At 45.5% G+C, this 19,199-nt stretch overlaps 1 protein-coding gene and 1 long non-coding RNA gene across 6 annotated transcripts in view; both read left to right on the forward strand.

Annotated features, from left to right (window-relative positions):
* Positions 1 to 5,597, forward strand: part of LOC112551904 — a 30,595-nt gene extending 24,998 nt beyond the window's left edge. The window contains exon 3 of the long non-coding RNA XR_003096243.1: positions 5,568 to 5,597. This is a non-coding gene — a long non-coding RNA (uncharacterized LOC112551904). The remainder of the gene's footprint in view (positions 1 to 5,567) is intronic.
* FLNB (filamin B) overlaps positions 5,598 to 19,199 on the forward strand; it is a 104,811-nt gene continuing 91,209 nt past the window's right edge. For all 5 annotated transcript variants that reach the window (XM_006033690.3, XM_014524721.2, XM_006033687.3 and 2 more), the window contains exon 1: positions 5,598 to 5,916. In XM_006033690.3, coding sequence (XP_006033752.1) covers positions 5,625 to 5,916 — 292 coding nt within the window. In that variant the 5' untranslated portion in view covers positions 5,598 to 5,624. The remainder of the gene's footprint in view (positions 5,917 to 19,199) is intronic.

Below are 19,199 nucleotides of genomic sequence, written 5' to 3' on the forward strand. Positions count from 1 at the left end.
TGGGGGAAGCGGGAAGGTGTATGCAGGTGCTTTTAGGCCAGTGTGGCACAGCCCGGGTATCATCCCTGCGCCTCGACCGGGATGGGCAGGCAGGCAGGGTCTTTTGCCTGCATGCCTGGTAGTGGTGGGGAGCCGGGGCACCTGCCCTGCCTCTCGCTCCAACAGGGAGGGGGCCGTGGCCATGGCCATGGCCACGGCACCTTGTCCACCTCCTACACGCTACAACTGCATAGTGTTAAGCAAGCTGTGGAAATGGGCATTTGGAACTAGGTGACCTTAAGTGGTTGTAAGAATAAGAGTCCGCTAAGAAAGCAGTATTATTTATTTACAGTTGTTTACCTGCCAACCTGTTCTGGACTACAGAACTTAAGCCTTAGCATTTAAAAGTGCTTTAAGCTGTACATTGTTTTTCTTTCCCCTTTGTCCTATAATAAACCTGGCTTTTGCTGGTATGTTGCAAGGAAGAAGTATGTTCATTCAGGACACCTAAGTTTAAATCTAGTTGTCCCAGGTTTCTGGGTGGGGGCTGGAGCCAAAGCTAAACTTATCTGAGACCACCCAAAACTTGAACCCAGCCCTTATTGCTGCCAACAGGTGCAGGGAGCAGAACAGCAAGGGCCAGCACTGCTTAGAGCCACAAAGCAGCACAGGGGACAACTGCAGCTGGACCCGTGTCCTGGTGCAGGGGGAAGCTGCTGCTGGAAGGGAGCAAGTGGGGGATAAGCAGGGACTGCAGGTCTGGAGTGAGGGGCACTGGCAGGGCTGGGGGGTCTGTGGCTTAGAAGCGAGGGGCAATGGCATGGGCAGGATCAGGGCACTGGCATGTCAAGGCTGCTCAGCACCATAAAGTAGCAGGGTGTGGCAGGGACAGCTGCAGTTGGACTCCGGTCATGGTGCAGGGGGGAGCTGCTGTCAGGAGGGAGTGAGTGGGGGTGGTAGGCAGGGAGCGAGGGGTACCAGCAGGGTTGGGGGGGGTGCTGTGGCTTGGGAGTGAGGGGCAACATCATATCAGGGGTGCTCAGCACTGCATTGCAGTATGGGCGGGGCAACCGCAGCTGGATCCGCATCCCGGTGAGTGAGGGGAGCAGCAGGAACTCTGATTTTCCATGATGAAAATGCCAAAATCTAATGCTAAAATATATAGGTATTTAGACTATTTTATTATAGTGATTGGAGCACTGGTAGGCTTCCAAATTGCTTTATGACTTTAAATATATCAGTGAAACATTGTGTGCAGCTGATACCTATATATAGTGGCCTTTCATTTTAATCACAGATTTTGTGATTTTTTTATCAGGGAAAACCAGGATTCCCGATGGATAGTCACATGAGGAAAAAGATTCTTGCAAAATTATTTATTTGTGGCTGTGTGCACAATTCTCTCCGTTTCGAAGTGGCATGCAGTGAGGGGAAGAGAGAGCAGTGAGAAGATGAATAAGAAGCAAACTTGCTCTGAGTCTTTTCTGAATTTTCTATATGGGGCTGGTGCCAAAGGTGAACTCCTTTAGAGAGGTTGAGCAGACCTCTTTTTACCATATTTAAATTGTTGGAGAAAGTAAAAAATTAAACATTTCTTAAATATTATTTTTTTTTGGCTCTACTTCCTTGGAACAGGCAACAGCAAAAATGGCTGTGGTCAAAACTTGGCCTTCAGCGTGGGTACTGTTCTTCATAAGGAATGTGTGCTTTGGTGGGTGTGGAGTGGGTGGGAACTGGAATTAAAAAGTTATAAACAATTGATAGATCTTGATGTTAAAAGGCTGGTACGTGGAATGGGGTTAACCTCCCCCACCGCGCACACTAGCCAGAAGGATCTACAAAAATATAAGATGAAGGGTGAGGTGTAGAATAGCATCTGAAACAATCCTACTTTATGGTTTCTGTCCTGGGTGGCACTGAGCTGTACCAACTTGTGACTAGGGAGAACATGCAGCCTATTTTATCTTTGGCACTGTTATCTCATTGGCAAGGCCTTTCTCATGTACAGCACTACATCCACAACAGCAGTAGGCTAGGTTCTGATGTCCTTACTTAGCTCTTACTCAGCATTTGATCCAATAATGAAGGACAAAAGGAGATCCCTTAGACCATAAAATGTGGCTCAGTGAGTTTGCTTCAGTGTCATATTTACAGTGCACCAATGGCCTGAACGCTAGTTTTTTCTAAAGCAGGAGATCATGTTTCTTAGTGGCACAAAGCATTTCACTCTGTCTGCAGTTGAGGCTTGGGTTCAATTCTTGATGTACCTCACTTTCACCTTTGTTTCTGGGGTCTCATCCTATTTCCTAGCAGGGACCTTTATGCCATCACAACCACATTGTTTTGAAAAATGCCTTCTTGCAGTTCACTCTGAGCACAGAATAAAAGCTTTTAAAGGACATAACTGGAATTCAGCATTCTAATTTGAATGTAGAGTGTCCAGATAGCTTTGCAAAATGTACATTTTATTTATAATGATGTAATCAATTTGTTTCCCTTGATGGACTTTTTAGCATCCTCAGAGTCAGTCACAGAACAGGCAAGGAAATAAGGTGCTGATATATTTGTAAGGCCTATGAACATTGACTCTGATGTAGCAAATATACATATGTACTTAACTTGTAATCCATGGAAGTACTTCTGTGGGAAAGGTTGAGTAGGTATGTGAGCCTGGGCAGAAATCAGGGCTGCTGTCCAGTACCCTTTACTGATCATATATTTAGCACCAAAATCTCACCAAAGCAGAGAAAATAATATGACCTCACCAAATAAGGCAGTTCTATTAGTTCTTCCCTGCCATGAGTCAGTAGTCAATCCCAAAGTTTACTTACGTTGGTAGGGAGTGGCGTGCCAATAAATTAGTCAGATATGTAAAAGATAAGAGTTCACACTTTACTCAATGATTCTGTTTAAAAGAAAGTCTCCTTTCGATTGTTGTTTTAAAAATGTTTATTGGTAGTAGATCATTAGCACTTAAAAGCAAGTATTGGGGCCTCAGTGTGCTAGGTGCTGTACAGACTCACTGGCTGGTTGCAGATGTCTGAAAAAAACCCCAAAAAGCGTTGCTTTAAACTCGGTGTGCTCCCATGCCGAGCCAGCACATGCCCAGAAGAGGCAGTGACTTAGACCCAGCTCGCCCGATGTCTGTATAGATTGGGCACTTTAGTGAGGCTTTTCTGGTGCTTTTATCTAATTGCTGATTAAATCAGCGATTAGATCAAAGTGCCAAAAAACCCCACTTAATCACCCAAACTATACAGATGCTGTGGAGCTGGGTCGAATTAATGCACTGCTTCTTCCTGTAAACTTCAGGGGTTTTTTGGTTTTCTTTTTAAACATCTGCAGGCAGCCCGTTTCTATCCTCCACAGCCCTGTGTTGAACCAGCAGATGCCTATGGAACACAGGCCCTTACGCCTGTCCAACCTGTTGTATGTTTGGGATGGTTCTCTCTGCCTACTACCTTTTTAACTTCCAGCACTAAGAAACTGTATCATCAGGCTCCTCTAAAGAGCTGGCAGGCCAAATAGACAAGAGAGCTGAATGCGTTATCTCTATTGTACAAATAGGAAGCAGAGGAAAGAGATGGTAGGGCCCCATCTTGCTTATCATTAATGACTTTTATGCCTGTTAGCATGAGCCAGGGCTAGATGAATTGCTCATAGTCCAGCAGGATGTCTGTGGCAGATGAAGGAACTCAGCCTTAAGGCATGGCTATATGGCACAGTGTATTGCTACTCAGCCAAGCTCAGGTGCTAGATGCAGGGTAGCTACATTAAAACAGCAGTCTTCCTAGGCTAACAGCTTCTCAGCAGAGCAAATTAGCTGAGGCAGTGCCCTATGCTAACTTGGCGATAATACTTGTTGGTATCCAAACTAGATTCTTTAGCTCAGGTACCTGCACATAGCACTAGCATCGTGCCGTGTAGATACCCCTTAGTTTCTAAAAGCTGTGCGGTACATTAACCACAAGGCCATTGGTTTTCTCAGTTTCTTTTAATAGGCAATTGAAAGTTTATTGTATTTATGTTTTTTTAGGGTTAGATTTTCCTCTCTCCAGTTTGAATGTTTAAATTAAGGTTCCAGGTTTGATTATTACAGCTGCTAAACTTTTACCTTAGTAGGCAGATTTCTGCCTCTAGTGCAGGCTGGGCCCTAGATTTCACTGATGAAGGCTGTAACAAGTCATTTGGGAGTAGACAGAGCACTGCCATCCTTGGGGAAGAACAGGAGGTATTTATGGACTACATTTATTAGAGTAGCCACAAAAGGCCCCAGCTGAGATTGAGACATAGATAAAATGTGTGTGCCCCCCCCCAATTGAGTTATAAGTCCCATCATTTTAACAACATGATTGCTTGGCATAGAAAATATGCCCCTGCTCTAAGACTTCGGGTGCTTTGGGGATGTGCCTGGATCCCATGCCCTGGTGCATAACCATTAGCACCGCTGGATTGATATGAAATCCTGCTGTAGGCAGCCGAAGCTACTGTTTGGCCCCAATGGAGCTGACCCAGGTGTGGGACAGGAGCAAACTGAGCTGTTGAAAATGAGGGTTTAGAGCCTTTCAACACCAGGGGTTTTATACTGAGGCAGCTGTCTGGGGGAACAGCTGGAATTGAGGTGAATCTCCAGGGCAGGCAAGGTCTGGAGCCCTGATCCCACCAGATCTAAAGCCGGGGATAGGAAGGCAACACCCAGAGGATTTAAGGTGGCAACACCCAGAGGCCTCAAACCAATGGTGCCAGCCACCATAGGCAGATCTAGGATGTTGAAAAGAGGAGTGCAGATGGTGAAGTGCATCATCCCATATGAAAACACCACTTCTTTTTCTCCAGTTAAAAAATAAACCAGAAGCTTTACTAGGACGCTAGGGGCCTAGGGCTGCATTATTCTGTTAAGATCCAAGCAAAAACCAGTCTAAGTTGGCATGAGTTCAAAACAACCTGCAGGGCTGGGAAACAGGAATATCCTTACAGCGAGCAGCTCAGGGGCAGCAGCGCTGCAAAACAAAGGCTCGCTTGACTAGTGGGACACTGACTGAACCTTTGAGAAGAGGGGGGTAAACCAAAGGCTCGCTTGACTAGTGGGACACTGAGACATTGAGAAGAAGAGCGGGGTAAACCCCTGGGGCACGAAGAGCTTAGTAGGGATCGGTAGGTGACAGCTCCCCCCTGCCCTGCCCAAGCGCAGCCTTCTCCCAAGCAGGTCCCTCGGGCAGAGAGCAGCAAACCTCCCGCAACCCAGAGGGAGCGATGAGCAACGCGGGGAAAGGGCCATTCTGCTGCCGGCGAGGCACGACTCCGAGCGCAGGGACTTTGAGGCCTCGGTGTTTTTGGAGCAAAACAAAACAAAAACGCCTTGTGCAAGCCGGCCAGGTCAGGCCTGGCGCCCCTGGGCTGGTTTGGGACCGAGCTTCGGTCAGCGGGGTCGTGCTGATGCCATGAGGGGCAATGGTCTCGAGCTGAAGGAGGCAAACGTAGGGCAGAGAAACCTCCCGAGCAGCAGCAGGGAGGGCAGCGGGGGCGGGGCGGGGCGGGGGTGCGGTGTGTCCGCGGCGCTCACGCCCTTGTGCTGTCCGTCCCCGCAGCGCACGCGGCAGGCGGCGGCAGAGCGCAGGCCCCCGGAGCCCCAGCCGGACCCCGCCATGCCGGTGACGGAGAAGGACCTGGCGGAGGACGCGCCGTGGAAGCGGATCCAGCAGAACACGTTCACGCGCTGGTGCAACGAGCACCTGCGCTGCGTCAACAAGCGCATCGGCAACCTGCAGCACGACCTGAGCGACGGGCTGCGCCTCATCGCGCTGCTCGAGGTGCTGAGCCAGAAGCGCATGTACCGCAAGTACCACGCGCGGCCCACCTTCCGCCAGATGCAGCTCGAGAACGTCTCCGTGGCCCTCGAGTTCCTCGACCGCGAGAGCATCAAGCTCGTCTCCATCGGTGAGTCCCGGCCCGGACCCCGCTTCCCTTCCCTTTCCCCTTCCCCTTCCCCATCCAGGGTGCCTGGGGGGCCGCCTCCCCGCCGCAGTCCGCCCCCGGCCCGGGACGGGCCCCGCTGGCCTCGGGCACCGGGGAGGGTCTGTGTCCTCCCCAGAAAACTCCTGGTTTTAATCTGCCCCCTTTGCTTTGGATGCTGCTGGGATCTCGGTGTGGTGGGGGGAGCTCAGCCTTACTGGTAGGGGGACTCGCAGAAGCATAGGGCTGGGAGGGACTCGGGCAGGGAGGACTGCCGGGGTCAGCTAACGCCAGCGACGTGTGCATCCAGCGCAGCGGAGATGGTTACCGCTCCCAGCAGCGCTGCCCTTTGCTGTGTTGAATGCTGTCTGACTTTTTTTTTTTTTTTTGTACTTGGTGACTCTTCATCTGACTGTATTCCCAGAAGACGGGACTGCCACTGGTTCCTGTGCTGCAGTTGCCTTGCGGGCTTGCTAAAATATTACACCACCAGGCGACACTGGGAAATACTTATAAATGTGTTAACTTGAAGAATGCTGCAAAGTTCAGTGTAACCTGAAGTCTTGGTCTTGGGCTGTGGGCTAGCTCCAGGGCTGACAGGCTAACACTGCTGTCCTGCTTCTTGTACCTTTAGAGAGGCAAAAAGAAATGCAAAACTCTAAAACTTTAGAGAGGAGAGGATTTCTGTAGACAGAAATCCTCATTCATCCCGAACTCACAGGTAAGCATGCTCATATCCCATGGAATAAAATAGGGCTGCTGGTTATTTGCCTAAAATTAGGCAAATGGCCATATCCCATGGAGTAAAATCAGGCAAGAAAAATCCCCTTCTTTTTTAAGAGGCATTGTGGGAGTTGGTGCAAATCAGAATTCCTCTGGTGTGGAAGTGACTTGGCTTCTGACTAGAAGAATGTATAAATTCTTCTTCTACTTGAGTGGTCTCTCTTATGCTTGTCGAAGTCTGTCCCAAACATGCAGCTGGTCCAAAAAAAGGCAGAAGAAATCCTGCTTCTCGCGTATTGCCTGGACCAGGGCTACAACGTCACTTTTAGTACCGTAGCTAGCTGAAGTGTGTGTACAGCACTACATTGTGCAGTATAGACATAGTTCTAGCATTGTGTCATTCTTCTAATTCTACCCAGTAGCATTTGTTAACTGTTAACTACAGGAGTATTTATTGCTGCCTGGGGAAAGTGTCTGTGGAAATCTGAAAAGCCTTAACTTTTTAGTTGCTCTCAGTTCTAACTGGACAAGACACTTGACCACTCTTACCGATCAGTAAGGTCCTAAGTTACACATTTCTGTCTCTTGTTTTTTGTGTTTGTTTTTTTTTTTTAAGTGGAAAGTCCACCAAAATATGGATCCTTCTCAAAGCCTTGTGAGCGTAGTGTAAGTGGAGGTGTCTGCTTTGTGACAACTGCCTTGAGTACAGAGTTGAACAGTAAAAGGAAAGGGACCTAAAAGCATTGCTATTTGCTAGAAATTGAGGCTCTCCTAAAACGAACGGCCAGGAAATGTTCTTAAGAAATGTTGGTGAAACCTACTGGTCATGCTGCCCTAATCCTAGAGCTTAATTAAGGAGATGCTTGGTAACTTTGGCTGGGATAAAATCTATGTGTTTCAGTCCTGGACCACCACTACCTTAATTATGTTATAAGGTCAAACACAGGGGTCCTAGCTAAAGTGTACCTTGCAGCTGCAGGTTCAGCCAGCAACATTTAAAAGGTGTTATGGTATAAGAACTGAGGAGTGTTAACTAGGGGAAACATGTTAATGTGAGCTAAAATTCTAGTAAGGCCTGTGCTGTTTGTACCTAGAACTTCTGACTTGTGTTAGTTAAGCTGCTTTAAATCTCTTCCCTCTTGAACATAAGGCCTCAGTGTCGGAGCAGTCTCGGGTTCATTATGCACTTGAAAAGTAATCAGACCAGAAATCTAAAGTCTGATACCATTACCAATGTCAACTGGAACCCATGAACTTGATTCAACTTTTGGAGCTTAGTGACTGTCATCAATTGAATTAGTATGGGATAGTTCTCTTTATCTTAAGAGGCTCAAGAAAATTGGAAGACTTGCAGAACATAAGGCAAGCAGATGATTCCAGAAGTTCAGAATAAGAGTGATTCACAAGGTGGTAAATAGAATGAGACTGGTTACATAGAAGTGAGCATATGTGCATCTGTGTCAGAGTAAACTAATACAGCTTTTGATATTCACTATGCTTGAGTCAGTATATTATAAAGAGCCAGTTTATTGTCTAATCACTAAATAACTGCCAGTCTGTTTAGGGTGCTGCAACTTGTTGTTTAGCTCGTATCACAAGTAATGCTTCAGGCAAGTTTTGCCTGTTCCTGAAGAGCAACTTCTGGATGTGGAAAATGGCTTGGCCATAACGCAAGTCTGAAAAGCAGCAACTTGAAGTGACTAAGGGGATTGCTCTGACAGAGCATTACTATGTGGTGTTCCCTTCTTTCCCCCCTCCCGCACCAAGAAAGTAACTTTTTACAATATTAAACAAGGGTCAGTGTGGGTGGGGGGGCATCTAAACTACTCAGTGACCTTGCATTAGCGAGTTCTGGATGAAGTATGGTAAGTATGTCCATATTTCTGATGAGTAAAATTAGGCATCTGGACCAAGAAGAAAAATCCCCTTTAGAGGCATTGTGAGAATCAGAATTCCTCTGGTATGGAAATTGCTTGATTTCTGACTAGAAGAGCATGTGCTAATTCTCAGGAAGCTCCTCTTGCACTTTAAGTAGTGTCTGGGTGCAGTTCTGTTGAGCTATTTGCTCCTTGGAGATGGGAAGCAGCCCATAAACCTACAAAATGTTTGACAAAATTAGAGGCAGTTTCCAATCCAAATGGCTGAATAGTGTTGCTTTACAGAGAAATATTGGTCATGTGCTTAACTGGAAACATAAGTGATTATAGCTTTTTAGTACCATAGTTCTCATATGCTACGGGGATGCATTTCCCATACCCAGGTGGCTGTGATCCAAGAATTCATTTTTTTCCCCCCCTCTCTTAACTGTGGGTAACTGCAAATATCAGTTGTTAGATATAATTGGTTCACTATACCATCTAGTGACTGAGGATTAAACATGTTTTACTGTGAAGGCTGACTTGCATAGCTGGCAACCTTTAAAATGAAGCAAGTTACTACCCTTCTGTTCTGCACTTAGTCTCTGCCCTGACAAGGTGGCACAAAGCGTAAGTAGACTAGCAGTGATGTCTCAACGGAAGCTCCTAGTACAAAAACCGCAGCATTGGTGCTAAATGCCTCTACTTCTGAAGGAAGTACAGTGTGGTGCAGCAACACAGTCTAAACTATAAGAGTCTTATGTTGAGACCTAACTGCAGGATGCAGAGAGACCTTGAAGTCCTGAGGGCTGTCAAGCAGTTTTACAGATGACTGTTCAGTAGTATCCATGTTGTAGCCAACGTAAAGACACACGCATGCAGTTCCTGAGAATGGACGACAGTTGTGGAAGTGGCTTTTAATGCCTTTTACCTGAGCTATATAGCAGACTCTGAAGTCGTGTGTTCATAGCCAAGATCTTGCTGTGCTTCTGGAACAGGAGCCAAGCAGTAGCATAGAAATTTGCAGTGCGTCTTCAAGAGCTTTTGTGTGTTTAAATAAAACCCAAAACCAGGCTGGGGGCACGGGAGAAAAATCTTTGCTTGCCCTTTCAAGAAAAATGGTCAGTCAGTGAGCTCTGCAAAATTTATTCAAACTGAGCTGCCCAAAAACACATGGTAGGTAACATGCCTGTTTCTGCCCAAGTCCATTCAACTTGTTTGTTGGACCTGTTTTACACCTTCCATAAACTTAAAAAAACCCAACGCTTTCTACGTTCCCTCTAGTTGTATTTAGGCTGAAATTAGACCATTACAATGATAGCTGCTGGTTCCAAATTGAAGTTCGTTTCTACCTTTTTAAGTCTGTTAACCTAAGGAAAATCTAGCAGGAGTGCTCTATCTTGGTTTGTAGGACCCTGAAACAGGGATTTTGAGACTGAGGCAAACATTGGTCCCCATCATAGGTGGTCTCTGCTGGGAATGCTTCCTTTGACCTGGTTTCAGTTTTTGCTAGGTTCTGCAACTAGTGTGGTTCTCTATTGTTTCAGCAGTAGTTATACCATGCTAAAAGGTTCCAGTAGTTGTCTAGGGGCATCTGTAGATGGCATGGGGGTTTAAATTGAAGCAGTGTTTTTCTTAAAACTTGCTAAAGTTTTAGTGAGTGTCATCAGTTGACCTGCTGCAGGGTAGTGGTCTTTATTCTCCTGAGAGAGAAGGCAGTTCTTCTGATGCTCCTTTGTTTTCCCAGTGCAGAATCCCAGCTAGCAAGACATTAGGAAACAAATGGTTAACCTTCCTATAGGAAGTACAAGGAGCATGTTTTGGAAGTGGGTATGCTACCCTACTCAAATTCTGGCTGTTGAAAGCACCCCTCTTCAGCAGCGAAGCCCAAACCGTAGTGAACCTAGGCCATAGGCTAAACAATGCAGTCTTTGAGTACTTCAGCTACTAGTGGCCATGCCTGTCATATAAGACTTTGCAGCAGAGGTTTCCCACCTCTTTCTGGCATGCCTCAACTCCTGAGCTGAAGAGCCTGCTAATGCTGCATAGCTTCATATTTCTTTGAGCAGAAAAAATGACTGGACTAAAGGCAGTTTACTATAAGAAAAAGTGCTGAGACCACAACTTACCTTGCTTAGGCTGCCACAGCCGTATTGGACACCTAAACAGATTTTGAGCTTGAGAAGTGAGATATCTTGCAAGCTCTCTTCTTGGTTTCTTTTTTGTACTTGTCCAGTCTAATTCTCGTAACTAATTGCTTAAAAAAATAACACAAAGCCATTTCGGCAAGTATAAATCTTGGTGCTCTCTACTTCTTACCTTAGGTGCTATTAACACATCATAAGAAGGCAGTCAAAATACATTTGCTTTCTGTCTGCTACTAACCTGTAATTTCCCTGAAGGCTGCTCACAGGGAAAATATCCAATAAACCTTAAAAGCAAGTTACTACTCCTTAGAAAGGTGACGTGTAGTTCTTTTCCTCTCTAGAATTACTCTTGAGGACCTGAAAATGGGTCTCCCTATGGTGGATTGAGGGTGTCCCCATTTTAGTGGAGCAGTTAGTCTATTGGAACTTCGACAGCATCGACTGAAGTGCAAAAGGGAAAAATGGCTCTGCAGGCAGCCTCTAGAAGAAGGGGACGAACTGACACTGGAGCCAGCTCCAAACATTGCAAGGGTGGGAACATCCTACTGGTAAGCTGGAGTGCTTAGTCAAAGTTTTCAGTTGGACTACAACAAAAACAAAACTAGCTCCTTAATACTAAGTGGGTTTTTTTTTGTTTTTTTTTTTTTGTTTTTTTTTTGTTTTTTTTTTTAACTACTTATTTTGTGCTGCTATTGTCTTGGTATACGCTCATGTAGAATTTCAAAATATGAAACGCAATGTGAGATTAACAATGGTTATGATGGCAAGCCTTTGAAAACAGGCGACTGTTCTGTAAACCTCCTCAAATAACAGGCAGTGAAATCTAACCAGCCCATGCTCTAATGTTGCTTTTGGACTGGCTTCTTAGACTTCTTCTGTGCTTGACTGAATCACAGGTACGATAGCGCTTGTCTTGCCAGAAACTCGTGCACCTAGTGATAATCAAATGGTATGATCAGGTTAACAGCTCGGTGTGCAACCTGTTTTCAGTGGCTTGCAAGATTTGTCTACTTACTGCTGTTAGTTGACAAAGTTTTCTTTTTAAAAATTCTTCTAGCTTCCAGGGAAGCTATAGCAGCATGCTACACGTGATTTCATTCTGCTTTGGAAAGAACTCCACTATGCTAGGATACAGGGAAGGAGGAATTTTAATTCCAATAGTAGCATAAGAACTTTGTAACTACCTACCCCCACAAATGCATGAAGCAGACCCTAGCGATGAAGAGAAGTAACAGAAGAACTTACTAGTTATGGGTACATTTTATTTCAGTGAAGGCCAATGAAATGTCTTCTGGCACAACCACTAGGCCTACTGACTGTCCACATGAAGCATACACAATAAACATGTAAAGTTTTTCTGCCTCCTGTTTATCTTGGTAGATTTCCTTGCTTTACCCATTGCATTGACAATAGGCCTCTTAAACATAATATCAGTTTAAGATAGTCTTGCCAAGTTCTCTTTGCGCTTGAAGAACAGCAGAAACTAGATGCAAGCCTTGACAAAACAGCATTGGGCTCTGTTTCTAGAGGATAGTGCTAGTAGGAAAATGTCATAGGGGTGGTGATGGTCAAGTGTCAGTTCCTTGGATTGCTGGTAGTGTAGCACAGATTTGAATAAATGAACTTTCAGACCTCTTTGGGGGGTATGACATGCCAGGTAACCCTTCAGCTTTTCTTCCTGGTGATATGGCATCATGGACCTGAGCAATGGGATACAGAAGGGGAAAATGACAGTTGCTAGCTTGGATGTTAACAGAGTTAGCCAAAGTATGCATGGCCATGCATAAAGATAGGGAGGGAGGCATCCCTGTAAACAAAAGTGCCTCCAGCCCCGCAGAAGGGTGTTTGTGCCTGATATCTTGCAAAGAACAATTTTTCCAACTATTTAGTTGGTCTAATAAAAGGTATCGCATACCCAAAGAACCTTGTCCACCCCCATCCCCCCAGTTAACTTCTGTTGATGCTAAATCCAATATCATCCATTCTGTGGCACTTTTGATGGCTCTTATGGAAGAAGCTGTATCCAGGCTCCAAGATAAGAGCAAGGGACTGCTTTTTGTCTTGCAGAACAGGAGGGAAGAGCTCCCTTTTAGTAGCTGCTTGTGATCCTGGAGGACTGGATTCCTTTCTTGGGTGTAGGACCCTCAGGTTGAAAGCTGTGGCAAAGCCTTAATTGCAGGCAAGTTTCAGACCTCCAATCTTAAATGGAGCAATAGTGCTTAAAATGTGAAAACAGAATTGTTTCCCTTTTAAGCTTTGGTTCTGCATTTTCAGTTGGGTTCAGTGGGCCAAGACAAAAACTGTTTCCTGGCCATGGTGTGGATTGTTAATGTCTATCACTTTGGTAAAACAAAGTGTAGTAGTTTTTCCTATTTTGGGTTCAGAGGTTGAATTGCAGATAATTTTCTAGGCTTCTAGTGACTTTGTCAAAAGCAAAACATACATTTTTAGAGGCCTTTGGTCCTGGCTCAATATTTTGAGCCTAGGTGTAGAAAGAGGACTTCCCACATAAAATATAAAGCTAGACCTGGTTATTCATTAACCAGCCAAAATTTAGAGAGAACCTCTTCTAGCTTGTAAGAAGCTAGGCACATCAAATATAATCTATTTTCTACCAACTTAAGTTTGTTTTTGGTTTTGCTTTGTTTTGTTTTAAATGCTTGGCTGTGACTTAAAGGTCTTTACTGTAGTTCATATTAGTGGCTGACTGACTGGCGGGTAGCTTAATGGGTATCCAGACATTAATGCTAGTGAGATGCATCTTGACGTTACTCCTGAACAACACTTCCAGGCTCTTCCCTCGGTGAACTCCTAGTTTAGGAGGCGCACTGCATTGTACAGAGTAGGGAAAATGGTTCCTACGATCCATCTAGTCAGGTATGTGTGTACACTAGAAACTGTTAACACACTTGGAATAGAAGTGACAACCTGGAAGACCAACGCTTTTGTAACTGAGTCAGATGTGTGGACTAGCAGTTATGACCAGCTCAGTGCTAATTGACAATAGTGTGTGCATGTATGCATGCATGCATGTGCGCGCGCGTTAAACCTTAGCTTAGATGGTAATGCAAAAGTACTGCAGTTCAGGAAATGTGTGGGGAGGTGGAGGCCCTAAAATGGGTCATGAGGTGAAGGTTGACACCATGTTGCTCTGGAGTCTATTGGCTTGTTTTTGGACCAAAATACTGAGGTTTGAAATATCTGTTAAGATGGGGCTTAGCAAGGTTTTTGTGGGCTTCTAGACAATAAGCTAAGATGCACTCGCAACTAGAACTGTTGTAACCGTATGTGCAAGTGGCTCTTTGGCTGTGTAATCTAGTTACTAAGCAAATGTTCCTCGGTCTCCAAAAAGTTCTAAAGGAAAAAATTGGATAACTGGTTTAGTCTGAATTTTACAAAAGGGTCCAAAATCTCATGATGAGAAGGAACAGATGCCAGTATAGGATATCTGTCTTCAAAGACAGCTGGTGAGTAGAAAACAGGATCAGCTAACATTCAGAGCTTGAAGAACCAACCTTGCTTTCCCTCAATGGACTACAAAGCTAAGACGACGCATGCTGTGGAAGCCTGTGGAGTTGGGCTGGCAAACCTTTACAGCAGTCATTCCCAAAGTGATCTTGTGAGGCTGCCGTCTGCCAGGCCCTGCAACTCTGCAGTGTTTTCGGTTTAGTTTGATTTGGCAAATTCCTGGTGGCCCTTCACAGGGGAGGCAGGACTGAGGGACGATAGTCTCGGCCCCAAAAGTTTGGGGAAACGCTGCTTTTAAGGAGCTTCTGTGAAACTGTTGAGCTCCTACGATGAGGTGGTGGCGGTCTGTAGTAGTAGGTTGGCTCTCGGTGAACTGGAGCGGTGTGTAAAGTAAAAATCCTGTGCTAAGGAGCCAGCCTTCCTTCTTGCCTGATAGCTTCTCTTTGGAAAGGGAGCACTAGGGGAGCAAACCTAGCTGGTCCTCAGCACTGGGCTTCTGGGGTCCTTGCCTTGCTCAACCTAGAGCAGCTCTGTCATCTTTATGCTGATTGTAGGTCTTGCATTATGAGTGCAATGCAATCTTTCTTCAGGAACAGAGGGAGTAGAAGGGCCTGAGTGAACTCTTTCTGCCGTAGAGAAGAGTTAGCAATCTTGGTTTCCGACAAAGGGCTGCTATGCTGCGGTAAAGTAGGTGAGAAGACCTAACCACAACGGGCAATTTACTCTTGAAACCACTTCCTGTTGCACCCGCCCTCGGCGGCTGAGTCAGTCCAAGAATCCACTGATAATGGCGTTCTAGGATTCGCCTGCTGTAAGCAAATAGAAGGGATTGGGTTATGCCTGTAAGAAAAGCGGCTACAAAACGTAGCTGAGCATAACGTGAAACAGTTGTGCTCTGTGGCACGCTACAGAGAACTGCACGTGCAAGGGTGGGACATGGTAGTAAACAGCCGTAAGGCCATCTGCAACTTCAGTTCTCATTTTTCAGTTCAATAAACCAAGCTGTGCTGTTAAACGTGGGTGGGGTGGGAACGCTTTCAACACTTGCCTGGCTTCTGGGCTTTTATATCATTGCTGTAGACAAAAGCAGTAGTGGTAGGAATGAAGCCACCCTCTTTGAATTGTGACAGGTTAACACCCACTCTATATGTAGACAGCAGTTAAAATAACTACCCTTGTGATCAGCCAGATCAGATCGGATCTAACTGCTTATGTCAGTCACTTCTAAGATTACTCTTTTCACTGTAGTTTACTGTAGCTAGATGGGGTAAGGAGTGAGATTAGCAACTTGGAGGCTTTTTATTTTAAGGATAAATTTACTGGCAGCCTGTTCTTATACAGAGACATACCACGGTTGGGTTCAGGGGATTAAGTTTGCTACTTGTTCTGCAGCAATCCAAGGCAAACAACTTTTGCATTAAACAGCAGTTCTGCACTTGTCTGTTGTCTTGCTTAGCATATAACTGTTGTGGCAAGAAAACATAACCCCTTTTCTTTGATCTCTTCAGCCCATCTTTGCTTTTTAGCAGTTCCCATTCCTTTCCTTATTCTTTGTATTTAAATTTACTTCTTCCTACTGAAAGTTCATGCCTCTCTGAATGAGTTAGGGCAGTCTAGCACCTCATAGACTCTCTTTTGCAAAGCTTGTTTTATTTAGGTAGTGTTAAAATGGTGGAGAGCCCTAACTTAAGCTAACAGTACCTAGAGGAAATTAAATGGGACTCTCTTGTTTTGTTTTTATAAGACTTAAATTAATCCCCATCGTTGAGGCATCTGGAAATGCAAAGCACCAGCATGCTATTCTTCATTGTCTAGTAAAATATTAGTGAAGGAAGCTTACAAATGATCTGTATTGTGCTTATGTACTCTCAGGCGGTGTTTCCCACATTTTGTAAAAATTCAAATAGGTGGTGGCTGGCCAGAGTAATGGATGTCTGAAGCTAGCTTGGCCTTGCCATTCCCAGCGCGAGTCGGGGGTTGTTGAATTGCACACCAGGGTGCTTCTACAGTAGGGTGTGTCTAGACTGCATTGGGAAAGGCAGTTGCTACGAAATGATTGTTGCTATGAAAATGAGCAAGCACCTCACCCACTTGTCCCCATTCTGTGCTGCATGCCAGAAATGTCATGTATCTGCTGCTGGAACACCTGGAGGTGCACACCAAATGATCTCTACAAGGTAGCTGGTGTGAGAAGAGCCTGTCTTCATGCTGGTGCTAGGGAGCACCATTTGAGATGGGCGAGATTTGCCTGTAGTTCTGTTCTGGACTCTTTAATGTGCTTCTTGAACTAACATTTCCACCAAAATCACAGTGAACAATTGTTAGTGGCATGTAGTTCAGACAGGCTTGTCAGCATCAGGGAAGTCATCTAACTTTGTGTTGGGGGGGCTCAGGAGAGGAGGCAGGCCGTGTTACAGCCAGATAGCTTTTGTTATAGACTGCTGTAACAATCTATAGATTGCAGGAAGACTTAGACTAGTGTCCAAGTGCTTCAGTCGTGCTGCTTGTGGTCAGCAGTGTAGCTAGAAATGAACCGGGTTTCAGAAGGTGCTATTGATGTTATCTAAACACATTTACTCTATGTAGGAACCTGACGCCTAAAGTTATTTAAGGTATTGCTATTCTGGGAGAGTTACCACATACCCAACTATCAGTTTGTGCAAATGAAGACCTTGGTTCACAATAGTGGTTAACAGGCTGGCAAAAACTAGGGTTACTATGCGAGAGTACCATCTGGTGGGGGGAGAAGTGATCATAATGCCTGAAGCACGCTATTGCCATTAGAGCCAAGTGCAACTAGCCTGATGACAGAATATTTTGATGGCTTGTTCCCATCCATATACATTGTGCACCTTGGTCAGAGTAAGCTGCATCTATGTTAGCTGAATGAATGCCTGTAAAGATATATGGTATATGGCTAATGTGAACCTGACTTTGCTTGAGCAAAGGAATAAAAATGATCAATTTTGAACTAGAATAGTGTATGTTATCAATTTCTTCATGGATCAAAATGAAGAGCAACTGCATGGCTCTGAGTGTGGCTTATAAATCAAGTTGCTTCTGTGTAGAAACCTTTCCTTGTTCAAACCCTACTTGAAGCTGTAGGCAGCAGTAATACAGTTTCTGATGGTGTGGGGAAGCACTGTGGAAGGACTCCAAAATTTAAAAAGAAAGCTCTTGTAAGAAGGGATTAGTCATGTTAATGGCATGAAGGGTGAGTCCTTGTGGGCTTCAGGAGTGAGATAACTGGTAGAATGCAGTATTATCTCTAGAAATTGGTGAAGTCTTCCCTTTTGGCTGTCAGCATTCCTGACCTTCCAAAGCATATCTTGGGAGATCCTCATGAATGGTTTTACTATTGAAAAAGTAGAAAGCTAATTAGTGATGCATGCCTTGTCTGAGTTTCAAAGCTTATCCAATGGAGGAATCGCAGCTAGTTGGGCTTTAGTGTCATTCGACATAACGAACAGTAGCTAAACCTTCACAGCTTGATGGGCTAAAGCAAACATAGGAGTAAGGCACAGCTCAACTCTTATGGTTTGCAGATGCTTCAGTTTGAGACCTGGAATATTTTGCACTTTGCTTAAACCCTTTCCTTTTTAAAGCTTAAGTCCTCTCTTAGGCCATACAAATGTGGACATGGTCCACAACTGAGTCAGTGCCTGCTGGGGAAACCGACTCTCAGTGCTTTTTTGTAGCCAGGCCTCCCTACTCAGCATAGGAGAAAGCACTGACTTAAACTCTCATTCTGTTTATTACCAATCTATTCTAAATCTTGGAAGACACAGCCCTGACCTTGGTGCTGTCATAGTTACGTGATTGGTGGCTGGTAAGTGAGCATTACTAAGCAAGCTAATGACTTGCAGACATCTGCAGCTCTACAGATGGGAGTACGTGTGCATATGTAAAGGCCTAGTGATGAAGAGAATTAACTCTGTCACCACCAGATCCTGCCTTTATTGACTCTCTGAAAGGGTGCTCCGGTACCACTAGTGCTGTGGCTGCTGAAGAGAAGATAAATTGAGATTAGGATGAGATTCGGGTTAAGGATGCTTGTACTGTACTAAAAATAGCGTAGTGTCATAGAAGTTGTTTTATTCAATTTAAGTGTTCATCTTTACAGTGATAGGAATAAAATGACCAGCTCTTAGAGGAGGGATTCTATCCTAAACTGTGGGTAGGAGCAGGTCTCTTCTGGAAAGGAGAGTTTGGGAGAACTAGTAGGACTCCTGATCACTCCTACCTTTTTGAGGGAGAGGTTCAAACCTATCAAAGGCGACTCCCATAGACGGTGGAGTCTGGCATGTGCTGCTGCTGCTGCTAGCTTGCTTTTTGGTCTTAAACTGTGGTGCAAATGATTAGTATGTGCCAGTAATTTGTAGCTTTGAATTTGCCCTCTGCACAAAGGCGAAAGAAAGTATGCCTAATCCAGTAGGCACTATAGATAAGCAAGTTGATTTCTATCAGATGGCATAACTTGTCATATAGTAGCTATTGTGACTGAAGCAACTAGACCAGGGGTGTGCAAAAATACAACCCGTGTGCCAGATCTGGCCTGCCAAGTGATTGTATCTGGCCTGCGGGCGGGCAGCCTTGAACTCACAGAATTTGGCCCATGGGCAGCCAGCAGCTTTGGCTCTGGCTGCTGTGTGGCGCTGGACAAGCAGGGCTGTCTCTTCTGCACTGGGTGGGCAAGTGGGACGGTCTCTGCCCAGCACTGCTGTGGTGGCATCAGCTGTGGACCTGGGTGGATGCCCTGATCCCTACCCTGCCTGGAAGCTGCCAGCTGTATCCATGGCTGATGGATGCTCACCCAGGGCTGCTTCTGCTGCACTGAATGGGTGCTGGCATAAGCTGTGGACATGGCTGGCAGGTTCTGGGCGGGGTGGGGATTGGGGACATGCTGCAGCTCTGGGTGGTGGGGGAGCACCCTGATCCCCACCTGGAACCTGCTGGCCACGTCTGCAGCTGATGCCAGTGCCTGCCCAGGGCTGCTTCTGCCATGCCAAATGGGTTCTGGCTTAAGCTGTGGATGTGGCTGGGAGGGTCCAGGGGGGGGGCGGGGGGGGGTGCA

The sequence above is a fragment of the Alligator sinensis genome, unplaced genomic scaffold (assembly GCF_000455745.1).
Source record: "Alligator sinensis unplaced genomic scaffold, ASM45574v1 scaffold1273_1, whole genome shotgun sequence".
Taxonomy (NCBI): Eukaryota; Metazoa; Chordata; order Crocodylia; family Alligatoridae; genus Alligator; species Alligator sinensis.